Source organism: Sciurus carolinensis, chromosome 7, assembly GCF_902686445.1.
Source record: "Sciurus carolinensis chromosome 7, mSciCar1.2, whole genome shotgun sequence".
In the NCBI taxonomy this organism is placed as follows: Eukaryota; Metazoa; Chordata; class Mammalia; order Rodentia; family Sciuridae; genus Sciurus; species Sciurus carolinensis.
The window spans coordinates 131,842,827-131,854,895 of record NC_062219.1 but is presented as its reverse complement, the minus strand read 5'-3'; the positions used below and the strand labels follow the sequence as shown (position 1 = coordinate 131,854,895).

Here is a 12,069-nt window from a genome sequence, read left to right as displayed (position 1 = left end):
CAGTGTTGGAGTTTTGGCAGTTGGCATTCCTTTAGCCAAGTGAGAATCATGCTGCCATTGTCAAGAATGTATAACATTCAAACAGAATCCAAAGTATTCATCAGAAGTTATAGGGAAAAAAATTGTAGGGCTGATTTTGTGCTTGTCTGTCCAGTTTTGGGTACTGAATAATTAAAATAAGTAATCCTCATCTCAAGGGATCATTAAGCCTAACCTAATATTTTCCAAATTAGGCTATGTATTAAAAAATGTTTATTTATATTAGTATTTTATTAGAAAAATTCAGTAAATAATACATATTTAGATCTTTAAGTCTACAAAAATTACATCTATTCCTACTTTCATCAGATTTTTACAAATCTATATAAAATAAGTAAAACCATACCCTTTGTAGATTTTTATCTGTATAAATATCAGTGAGATAATTATAATGAAAAGGACTGTATGCTTGTTTTCCTTGTAGAAATAAAGAGATTAGCTGAAAAGGAGGACTGGATTGTTGATAATGAAGGACTGACTTCCCTAGTAAGTTTAAATTCTATTTCATCATTAGTCCTTATTGTTTATAACATTAAACAGTATTACATATTGTTTATTATGTTAAAATCATTATATTCATAAGGTGTGTATGCTGTCTGCATTGCAACTCTAAATAGTTTTCTGAAAATAGAAAAATTGCACTTGTTTAAATTTTTCTGAGTAATTTTTTCTTAATGCTAATCACTTTTATTTATTTAACAATTAATGAAAACAGTGGGTTTCTTTTAGAGTGGCTTCTTTTCATCCTGTTTCACTATTTTTGTTTGTATTAGTTTTTAAAAAACAGTTTATTCTTAATTCCATATTACTCAGCAACTTCAAATTTTCAGAAAAGCAGAACAGGGGTTCTTTCTGGCCCCTAAAATTTAAGAAAACAATAACAACAAGCCCAAACCTCTGCAGATAAGTTCACAGGTCAGGCAGCAACTACAACTATGGTCTGTTCTTTTCAGATGGGTTTCAAAATATCTTTGAATATAGTTTTCATAATTTTTTGTGCTCTCACAACTGACTTACAAATCCCCCTAAAAATCTTGCATGTGGATGTGTAAGATTGACATTTGCCAAAGAAACAACCTAGTGACTTACACAAGACAAGAAATTTCCTTTTTCTCACACATTGGCCAGATAACCCAAGTGTCCAATACCCAGATGCCCTTTGCCTTTCTTCTCTGTGTTACTTTGTAGTGGCTTCTGCACAGGATGGCCCCATGATAACTCACAGCATCACTCCTTCTAGGAAAAATGTCTAGCACTCTCCTAGGAGCCATGACTGACAGGTCTTTTCATGTGTAGTTGGCAGAACACTTTTATGTATGTACATCCTCAGCAGCAGAGGCAGGGAAGTGGAGCTTTTCAGCAGAGTTTGTGGCTACTCCCAATTTTAGTCTTACCTTAGTGAGAAAAAGGGAGAAATTAAATTGTGGGAAGAAAACTTCCAGTTTCTGCTTCAGATAAGGAAACAAGAATAAAATGGTTTTTACCAGTTCAAATTGATAAACCAATGAGGAGTGATGCTGTTGAGGGACAAAGCTCCCACATATTTCTTCTTTTCCTTGAAGTTCTGAACTTCTTATCAACAACGTTCCTTTGAGAATTGGGGAAATTGGGTCTTGTTTTATTTTTCCAAAATTGAAGGTTCTATATTAATGTGATTTAAATATATGCAAGTGTTCCTTATGTTAAGTAACAACATACTTTAGAAAAGGAATGCTTACTTCCAATTTTTTATTAACTCATGCTTGAAATGAGTTAGAAAAGTTTATTGTTTTTAATAAATTGATTATCTAATTTCAAAGATCTTTAGAATAAAAATATCTTAATTGGATTTACTCTATTTGTCACAGTTGTTTGTATTTAAATAAAAACTATTCTGTACCTTATTTCACCTCACACTAAATTGTTAGAGAAAGTTGTGTAGCAACTAGTATTGCCTCTCAAGATACTAAAATGATTGAATGTAAAATCTTTCAACATTTTATGTTGATTACATTTTGAAGTTATGATATTTGTATATTTTGAATTAAATAAACTATGTTAAAATTTTTTGGTTTTAATTTTTTTAATGTGGCTACTGGAAAATCTAAAATTATATCTCTACCTTGTCCTTGTGGCTTATATTATACTTCTGTTAGACAGCACTGGTATGGAAGAAAATGTACTGCATTCAGTTTAGAACCACAACTTATCCTAAAGAAGCCATGTTACCTGACTGATCCCTATGCTTTAATTAGGAAAGGAATAGAATAATTCTTCACAGTGTTTTGGGTTAGGATTACATGATATACTGTGGATTGAAGCTCTTTGTAAACTGTAAAGCTTTAGGTAAACATAAAGAATCTTTATTTGTTAATTTAAAATGTGTAATGACTGGGGCCTCCATGGCAATTCCTTAAGTTTACATTATTCCTTACTATATTTTCAAAACTGTTTCATACAACCCTGTCCTAATTATCATAGCAAGCTTGAAGGATAGGTCCAAAAGAGATCATTGGACCATCATCCACTGAATAACTTGCCCCAAATGAAATAGGTGTGACCAAATTAAACATCAAGTCACCTTAATTCCTAGTTTGTGATACCTGCCTGAAATTAGTTTTCTGGAAAGAAAAAAATTGGGGGAGGGTTATATGTTCAGTTTGAGAAAATAAAGTCTCAGTTTTCATGGTTCTGTTTCATGTTTTAAAAAATGATGTAAATTTGATCCTCAGCCTTAAAATAGGTATTGGCTTTAGGTCCTTCTTCAGGTTAGTGTTTATAGCATATGTGGTCAGCCCCGTGTGTACCTCACTGACAGCTGCTGTAACCTAGGATGGTTGGTTTACTTGATTATTATAATCAGCCTTTGTGACAATGACCTGGGATAGTTGCTACAGAAATGTGTTTGTAGTCTATCTTTAAAGTTTGACTACCCTAGTGCAATTATAAAATAAATAAATAGCTAATTCCTTGTTTGACTTGACACACACAAGCCATGTAAGTAGTGTAGGGAAGATCTAAACCCCAGTGGGCCTTGAAATGAATGACCAATGAGAAGGAGCACATTGAGAGTCAGCAGACATTTTCTGGTCAAATGTCTTTGAAGAATTAAGCTAACAGACTGGATTTGATAATGCTGACCAAGGTTTTAGCCATTCAGCATGGGTCTCTCTCAGGAGAAAAAGTCTAGAGCACAAGTCTAGATTCCAATTTAAAATAGTGTAACCTTATGTGTGTGTGTAAAATTCTTAGACTTTGAACAATGACTTAGTTCTTTCAAATCCTGTCACATACCTCTAAGTTATATTTTCTAAACATTTCCATACTACCAATCCCATTTGTTTCTTTTCCTGTGACTGTTATAGGGAAACATTCCTTATCGTGTTAAAGAAATGAATACTGAGTTTTGCCACTTATGACTGCTATTTCTGCCGAAGTATTGTCTTTAATTAGAACTTCCCTTCAGTGCTCCTTTACAGCTCACTTGAAAGCATCCTGTTTTCTTCTCATGTTGAAAATGGTTTCTGTCTTTTTTCAGTTTGGATAATTCTGAGAATTTTCTTCTTTCAGAGGAACTGGAATGATTTGTGATAACTTCTTGTAGAGTAGTCAACTATGTTGGATGATTCACTGACGATACAAGAGATAGCTCTATTTCATTTTTTTTTTTTTAGAGAAAAGGCAATTGTTTAGACTGTCATTTACTCCCAATTTAACTGAAACTGCACACTGAGCTTTCTATTACTCCCTGTCCATTTATTGTATAATATAAATGCAAAAATTTAAAAAGCATAGTTTAAATCTTAACACAAGAAATCTAAGTGAGCACACATGAGTGTCACTATTTAACTGTCTGAAGTTCAATTTTTTATTTTATTTTCAATATCAGATTGTTATCATTGTTTTAACAACTTAAATTTTCATGTCTCCTGAGATAGGTGGTCAAAGTTTAAGGTCAGTTCATCTAATAAACTTTTTTTTTTTTATGGTGTTGGGGGTTAAACCCCAATTGTCACACATGCTAGGCACTAATACACGTTTTGACTCTTTAAATGCTTTCTGTGCAGTCATCCTATATCCCCCTTTTTTCCCACTTCTACTTTTAAATATTCTTTATGGTGCCCTCTGGTGGTTTCAAAGAGTAGTAAAATCATTAAAGCTGTGGCACTATTTTAACTTTCATTGTCAGGGCTATTTTTGTAAGAAAGTAAACTTGTCTTTTTAAAATATGTATACATTTGTCACTTCCTTTCTTTTGTTACTGTTTTTCCCCAAACACTTTTGAAAAATCAATGTGTATTTTGAGGAGAGGTTCATGCCAGATTTTTTGCACAAAGCTGGTTAGTTGAGCATTGATCCTGCCCTGACTCAGCGTCCCTTGAATAAATCTAAACTCCTAACCCTATCTGTGGTGCCTGTGTTCACACTTGGAGGTTATGATCCACTGCCCTTCCCTTGGTCCCTCAGTGCTGGTATTCCTTGCCCCCTCCTCTTCCTGTGTGCATACTGTTTTCCTCCAAAAAACTTGCTTTCTTCCCCTCTTGCTTTTCACTTCTCAGCCTCAGTGTTCTTGCCATCTCAGGGGACCTTCTTTGACTGTCCTATTTAGATCAGACTTCACTCCAGCACCATTTTTCTCTGAGTTCTACTTGTTTTGTTCATGATGCTTATTTTATTATGCAGTTGAAAATTTATATTTCTATACTTTTTTAGAAAATCATTTTTGACTGTAACTTTCATGGTGGTATGTCCTGGCCAAAATAAGCTTTTCATGAGAATTCTGTTTTACTCTTGTGTCACTATCATCCAGAGTAAAACTTCACACATTGGAGCTTAAGGTATTAGAATTCATTAAAGCTTATTGGTTGCCATTGATTAGATATATTTTCAACTTTTTTTTTTCACTTAATATATATGTGACTACTGTTAGTTAGATGTACGGGGCAGTTTTGGTTCGTCGATAACTCCCAGAAAAAACGCTCCGCAGATACAGGTCCCACACGAGGAACTTTTGTTCTAAGCAGACAAAATGTGCCCGATCGGGGGGAAAGGGGAAAGGGAAAGAAGAAAGATGGCGCAGGGTTTCTTGTCAGATATTGGAATTTCGCGGGCTGGGAGGAACCAATCGCGGAGGAGAATTATTACAGACTGACTGATGGACCAATGACATATTGGAACATAATGTGGGAGGCAGGAAGGTTACGGCGACGTAAACTGGAAATTCCTGTAACGGGAGAGGCAGGCATAACGGCAGATTGACAGGTGGTTTGGGAGGCTGGGTTCCTGTAGCGGGAGAGAAAGGTTGCTTTATACCTAACAACTACAATAATTTCTTTCACTTACAGCTCATTTTTATTAGCATTAGATTTTGTTGAACAGTGCCAGAGATGTGGAACATCTAGGGAACTAAACTTATCTCAGAATGTACCTGGGACATAGTGTTTCAAATATAAGCTAAAATTGGTTGCAGTGGCAAATACCTGTAATCCCAGCAACTCAGGAGCTTGAGGCAGAAGGATCACAGGTTTCAGGTCAGTCTCAGCAACTTAAGGCCCTAAGCAACTTAGAGACACTGTCTGAAAATAAAGGACTGGGGGTGTAGCTATACTCCTGGGTTCAAATCCCAATACTGAAAAAAAAAAAAGTAACATATGCTCATTATATTTGGTCCTTTGTGCATCATTTGTCTCTCAGAACAGTAAAATATTGAAGACAAATTTTAGTGATATTTGAGTTCTCTTCTAGTAGAATGAGATGTACTTTAGTTTTAAGATTGACCCACTTTACAAATATTAAGTGCAAAAAGAAAATCTAAAACTTGGTGATTAGGATATTATTGGTCAGATTATTTGTGTCTGTCTTCCTTTCCAAAATCCTGGAAAAGTTGGAATTTTTGGCCGTATTCACTTAGTTAAGTATGTCTTCGTAGCCTGTGCTCTTTTAAACATTTAAGATAGGTATTTTTTTCCTTCAGCCATGCCAGTTTGAACAGTGCATCGTGCACTCCCTGCAGTCCCTGAAGGGCGTTCTCGAGTGCAAGCCTGGAGAAGCCAGTGTAAGTTTCTGCTCAATTCCATCTCCATTTCAGAATTTCTTGAGGAACCCTTTCTCAGGAATTATGGTTTTCAATTTCTGAATACAAAGAACTGAATTTCTGAATACAAGAACTTATTTTGCATATTTACTTGTGTGTGTGTGTGTGTGTGTGTTTTTAAGTTCAACTATAGAGATATGCTGATTGCTGGTTCTAAGGTGGGATGATAAGAGTTAAAATATGAGTCCAGGGGATGTAGGCAATACTTTGAATACAAAGTGAATGATTGACCTGGGTATTGTCAGCCAGCTTGGGACCAGAACTACCCCTAAGTAGGAAATCACCTATGAATCGGCTCTTCAGAGCAAGCATGTCCATACCTGAAGCAGTTTCTCATGTTTTAACTGTGTCTAACTCCATAAATAGTTTATTTCCTTAGCAAAGTCTAAAAGTTTCAATCATAATTCTTCCTCACAGGTCTTTCAACAACCTAAAACACAGGAAGAGGTTTGCCAGTTAAGCATCAATATCATGCAGGTAATGTTTGACAGCAGTGATGCCCAAAACCTGGGATCATGCATGCGTTTAGCAGTCAGCCCTTCTGTTTATATAATATGTATAACTTGTTAAATATGGATTCATATTTGAATCTTATCTGTGTATGTAATAGTTTAGAGTAAGTAGGGTAACAAAATAATATTTAATCTAGGATTAATTCTTGCTCATTTTAATAATACCTGAATATTTAATTTGTTAACTTTTTCATTTTTGTGTTCTCATGATACTTTATTTGTATTTCCATTAGATCATTCTAGAGTAAATTAAATGATAATTACTTGTTTACATTTTATCTAAACTATAAAGTTTTGTGATTGGGATCAGTTCTGTGTAGGCACATTGTGTTAACAAAGTTGAAAAATGTTAGTGAATGAACAAGGGAAAGAAAAAAGGTTTTTTTTTCCTAAAATATATTCAAAAACAATTGGTCAAAAACATAAGTGCTTTTATTTTTTTGTCACTTATGTGGTATACATTGAAGCAACTTATCTGTCACACAGGAACACACATACACACATATAAATATACTTAATACACTCCCACAACATACCACTGATGGTATAGATAGTTCTATTTCATGTTAAATAATTTTCATGTCCAAATAGATGACTGTCACAGTTTATGTCACTGAAACTTATCTTTGACTTAGGTTTTTATATACTGTCTGGAACAGTTGAGCACCAAACCTGATGCTGATATAGATACTACACAGTAAGTAAAAGTGAAGTTATTTTCATCTGTGCATTTAAGAGAATTAAAAATGTAGACTGAAGTTACATATTTGGTTTTATATTCTGAGAGTTCCAGGGAGAGGTAAATTGTTCATATTAAAGTCATAGTTGTATATTACCTATGCCTTTTCCATAAGTTTTTTATCTTCTGAATTCATTGTAATCTTATTACAGACATATTAAACAAATTGAAAACATAATTAGCTTACTAATTGTCCAAAAGAATAGGTTTTATAAATAATAAAATGGTGGGAAATTTAATTGTATAGCTCCCGGTTATTATTTTTATACTCCTGGTGTTAGGAGACTGCACCAGTTCTCTTGTTAGAAATTGAGCATCTGGGAAGAGTTGAGCCTGGGTCAGTTATTTGAGCTCCAGAGAATACTTCCTGACTTGATATTTCCAAATTCATGAGGTAGTTTTTTCATAGTTTGGCTATATAGGACAGTACTATAAAATGCTTTATTTGTTTTTTTAACATCTAATTTTTCTGAATGACACTTGACACATTTAACTCCTCTGCATCTAAAATTTTTGCTCTGATAACAATTTTGAAAAAAAAGTCTCCTAAATCTTTAATTTTTTTTTAATTTTAATGACTTTATTCTTAATGACTTTATTAATAGGAATGAGAATCTTACTCATAATGAGTTTATTTTAATAACTCCTTTTTTCTGGCTTTAATGAGATATAATTGACAAGTAAAAATTGTACATAGTCAGGGTGTACATCTATTTGATATGCATTGTAAAGTAGTTACCACAATAAAATTAATTGACACCATTAATATCATCAAAAATCATTGCTGGGGGTAGGACTGTCTGTGGGTGGTGAGGACTCTTAATATCTACTCTCAGCAAATTACAAGCAAACATTACAGTCGTCCTATTAACTCTAGTTAGTATGGAGGATTAACGTAACCACATCATGTTCCATCCCCAGAACTTATTTTCTTATAACTCAAAATTTGTACCCTTTAACCAGCATTCCTCCGTTTTCCCCAGTTTTGAAGAATGTAACACTGACAGTCCACAACAGGGTACAAAGATTCCTTTTTTCTCCACATCCTCATCAACACATATCTCTTGTCTTTTTATTTTAACCCACAGAGCTTTGTTGATTTAATTGAAAAATCGTTAACTTAAGCCACCTTATTAAATAGATAACCAAAAAATGCTTCCTTTCGATTTTACCCACTTCAGATATCATTTCATTCATCATTAATTGGCATTCATATATATTTTTAAGATAAAAAGTTTCTTATTTCACCCTGTCATTTTTTCTTTTTATGTTTTATTGCATTATAGTTACACATAATAGTGTAATTCTGAGGACATGACTCAGTTGTACAGTGATTGCCTGGCATGCATTAGGCTCTGGGTTCAAACCCCAGAACCACCAAAACAAAAGAGCAAAACAAAACAAAAAAAAACTTGTCTTCTTAACACTCATCCTAACAGGTGTGAGGTAATATCCCATTGTGATTTTCATTTGCATTTCCCTCATTATTTTTTTATTAATTTATTTTTATTGTAAACAAATGGGATACATCTTGTTTCTCTGTTTGTACATGGAGTAGAGGCATACCATTTGTGTAATCATACATTTACCTAGGGTAATAGTTTTTGATTCATTCTGTTATTCCCTCCCCAACCCTCCCACCCCTCTTTTTCCTCTATAGAGTTCCTCCTTTCTCCATTCTTGCCCCCCTCCCGCCCCCCATTATGTGTCATCATCTGGTTATCAGCAAGATCATTCGTCCTTTGGTTTTTTGAGATTGGCTTATCTCACTTAGCATGATATTCTCCAATTTCATCCATTTGCCTGCAGATGCCCTAATTTTATTATTTTTATGGCTGAGAAATATTTCATTGTGTGTGTGTGTGTATGTATGTATATATATATATATATATATATATCACAGTTTCTTCGTCCATTCATCAATCGAAGGGCATCTAGGTTGGTTCCACAATCTGGCTATTGTGAATTGAGCAGCTATGAACATTGATGTGGCTATATCTCTGTAGTATGCTGAGTCCTTTGGGTATAGGCCAAGGAGTGGGGTAGCTGGGTCAAATGGTGTTTCCATTCCAAGTTTTCTAAGGAATTTTACTTATTTATTTCCTCATATTGGTTTTTGTTTTCCAGTATATAAAACTATCTGTGATGACCAAATAAGTTTTTAATTCTTTTAGATTTTCTGAATTGATTTTCTTTATTAAGTTTATTACTATGCCAAAATTTGTGTAATTAATCAGAATCTTGGTATTATTGATTGCCTTTCCTTGTTGCTTGGTTATAATTTGTTTCATACATCATTGTATTAGATATACATGTACAATGTATTTCTGAGCTTTATTTTCAGTTGATTCATCAAATATATTTTAAATCAGTGCTGTTTTAATTATCTTTGGTTTATGTTTCAATGTTTTTCAGACTGGCATTCTTTTATTATCTCTGTTTTGAAATGTTAATTTGTATTTTCATTGCTTTAATCTTCCATAGGAATTTTAAAATCAGTCAGGTTTAAAGAAAAGGAATGGTATCTTTATGATACGTCCTTCCCTCTGCAGTTTTGTTTCTAGTTGCTTGTGGGTTATCAATTAATTTCCTAATTCACCTCACCTTTAAGTGGGTTACTATGAAAGGAAGCTTCAAAAAGCCCCCTGGAAATTCTGATAGAAACACTTTGAGTAAAATTACTTGACATTTTTCCTTTGATGGTTTGTTTTAAATTTATGTCAGTTTTGAGAATATCCAAAAGCAGTTTTTTTTTTTTGTTGTTTTTTTTTTTTGTTTTTTTAATGACCCATGTTAGTTGATAGCCCACTGTGCCTTCTTTGAGCTATTAATTTAAAAATATATTTTAGGAAACTTATAGAAAGTTATTTGATTTTTTTTTTTAACCAAAACCTTTTTTTTTTAATTTGTTCTGTATGACAGTAGAATACATACATTGTACACAAATGGAATGTAGCTTCTTGTTCCTCTGGCTGCACATAGTGCAGAGTCATACTGGTAGTATAGTCATACATATATGTAGGGTAATAATGTCTGTCTCATTCCACCATCCTTCCCCCACCCCATGTCCCCTCCCCTCCCCTTACTCCCCTCTTCCTAATCCAAAGAAACCTTTTTTAAAAAGCTTTTTAAAAAATGTTCTTTATAGTTATACCAGAACCTTTTAAAGTGAAATTTACACATAGTTTGTTGCATTTTTCAATTTCAGTGCTTTAATTCTAACTCTTCTCTTCTATAATTCAGTCTTTCTGTAGACATTTCTTCTCCTGATTTGTTTGGAAGTATTCATGAAGACTTTAGTTTGACTTCCGTAAGTAAGCTAATAAAAGGAAAATAAAACATGCCTTTTAAAATTATTTAATGACTAGCCCATAAATCAATCTGAATTATGTTGAGTATTACTGCATCATTGCTGTAACATGTTGTATGGGACAGTGCTCTATACTTTGGGGCTATATTATGTTGTGAAAATTTTAGTGAAGTATAATTAAAATGTACCTCATATCACTTTTTAGCTGCAATTGCACCTAAAAAGTCCTGCACACTTGCCACATCTGTGCAGGCTCGTGAGCATTAAAAGATGTCCTACTAGTTCTCTGGTGCTTGAAAAAGTTACCTTGATCCTCTGGGAAGGAGGCACAGGACAAGGGGATGTCCCTCATGTCTGTTGCCTCTTCAATCAGAGAAGCTTTTCTTTTCTTTCTTTTGTTTCTGTGAGGTCACCATTTTATTTGAATACAGGTTTTACAGCAAAAACAAAACCAGATCACCATATATCTACACATACATGCACACATGTATACACATGTGCATACACATTTTTAATATATACATGTATTTAGGGATGATTCACATGTATACATTACCATGTAGGTAAACTTAGCTGTTGAATCCAGACTCAAGTTAGCTATCTTAAAGAAAAATAACTTCTCTGATTTGTGATGATGTATTGAATGTGTGTGTGTTTGTGTGTATCAAGAAAAAAAGATTTGAATTTCCTACCCTCTTATTTGTTATTTCCACAGTAATTTTAAGTATGAATTCCTAAATAATAATAGATTTGGCATATTAGGGAAACTATTGTTTAGTCAAAGTAGTTAAAAATATTATTCTAGGTTTTACTTGTTTGGATGACTAGATTCAGAAGTTACCTGCCACTGAGATAAACATCTTCTAAAGAAAGATTGAAAACTTAGTTTGGGAGCAGATTTGTCCAATGGATGATAGTAGGAGATATCTTCTGGGTGATTGGATATACTTGTCTGGATCCCAGGAAGGAAATCTAGAGAGATTTGTGAATTAGCCCTATATACACAGCCTATGAATAGATAAAAATACTAAGAAAAATACTAGTGTTCTGTCCAGCAGAACTTGTGCCTAAAGTCTCCCCAGACATGGTGGTAGGGGAGTTCCTGCAAGTTACTGTCCTAAATGGGGCCTGTTGGGATTTCAAAATGCAGGGTGATCAGTCCAAAGCATTTATCAGAAGGCTTACATATGGAGGAGGTTACAGTATCTCCTCTCATTGGACAGTGGGTAATGAGAATATCCACAAAAAGGGACCTGTGTTATGGAATTTAGGTTTAAAGAATCTGGCTCAGGGTGGGCTGGTTTCCACATGTTAAGTGGCACAGTTCATCTGTGCATACCTTTCAGCAACAGCCCAAACAACTTCCTCAAGGCCAGACATAAAGCCCAGCTCAGGT

At 34.0% G+C, this 12,069-nt stretch overlaps 1 protein-coding gene across 5 annotated transcripts in view; it reads left to right on the top strand.

Annotated features, from left to right (window-relative positions):
- The window catches only part of Exoc2 (exocyst complex component 2), a 205,587-nt gene that overhangs the window by 132,024 nt on the left and 61,494 nt on the right, over positions 1–12,069 (top strand). For all 5 annotated transcript variants that reach the window (XM_047557921.1, XM_047557922.1, XM_047557923.1 and 2 more), the window contains 5 exons: positions 464–525; positions 5,993–6,073; positions 6,530–6,589; positions 7,260–7,321; positions 10,607–10,673. In XM_047557921.1, the coding sequence (XP_047413877.1) occupies positions 464–525; positions 5,993–6,073; positions 6,530–6,589; positions 7,260–7,321; positions 10,607–10,673 (332 nt within the window). The remainder of the gene's footprint in view (positions 1–463; positions 526–5,992; positions 6,074–6,529; positions 6,590–7,259; positions 7,322–10,606; positions 10,674–12,069) is intronic.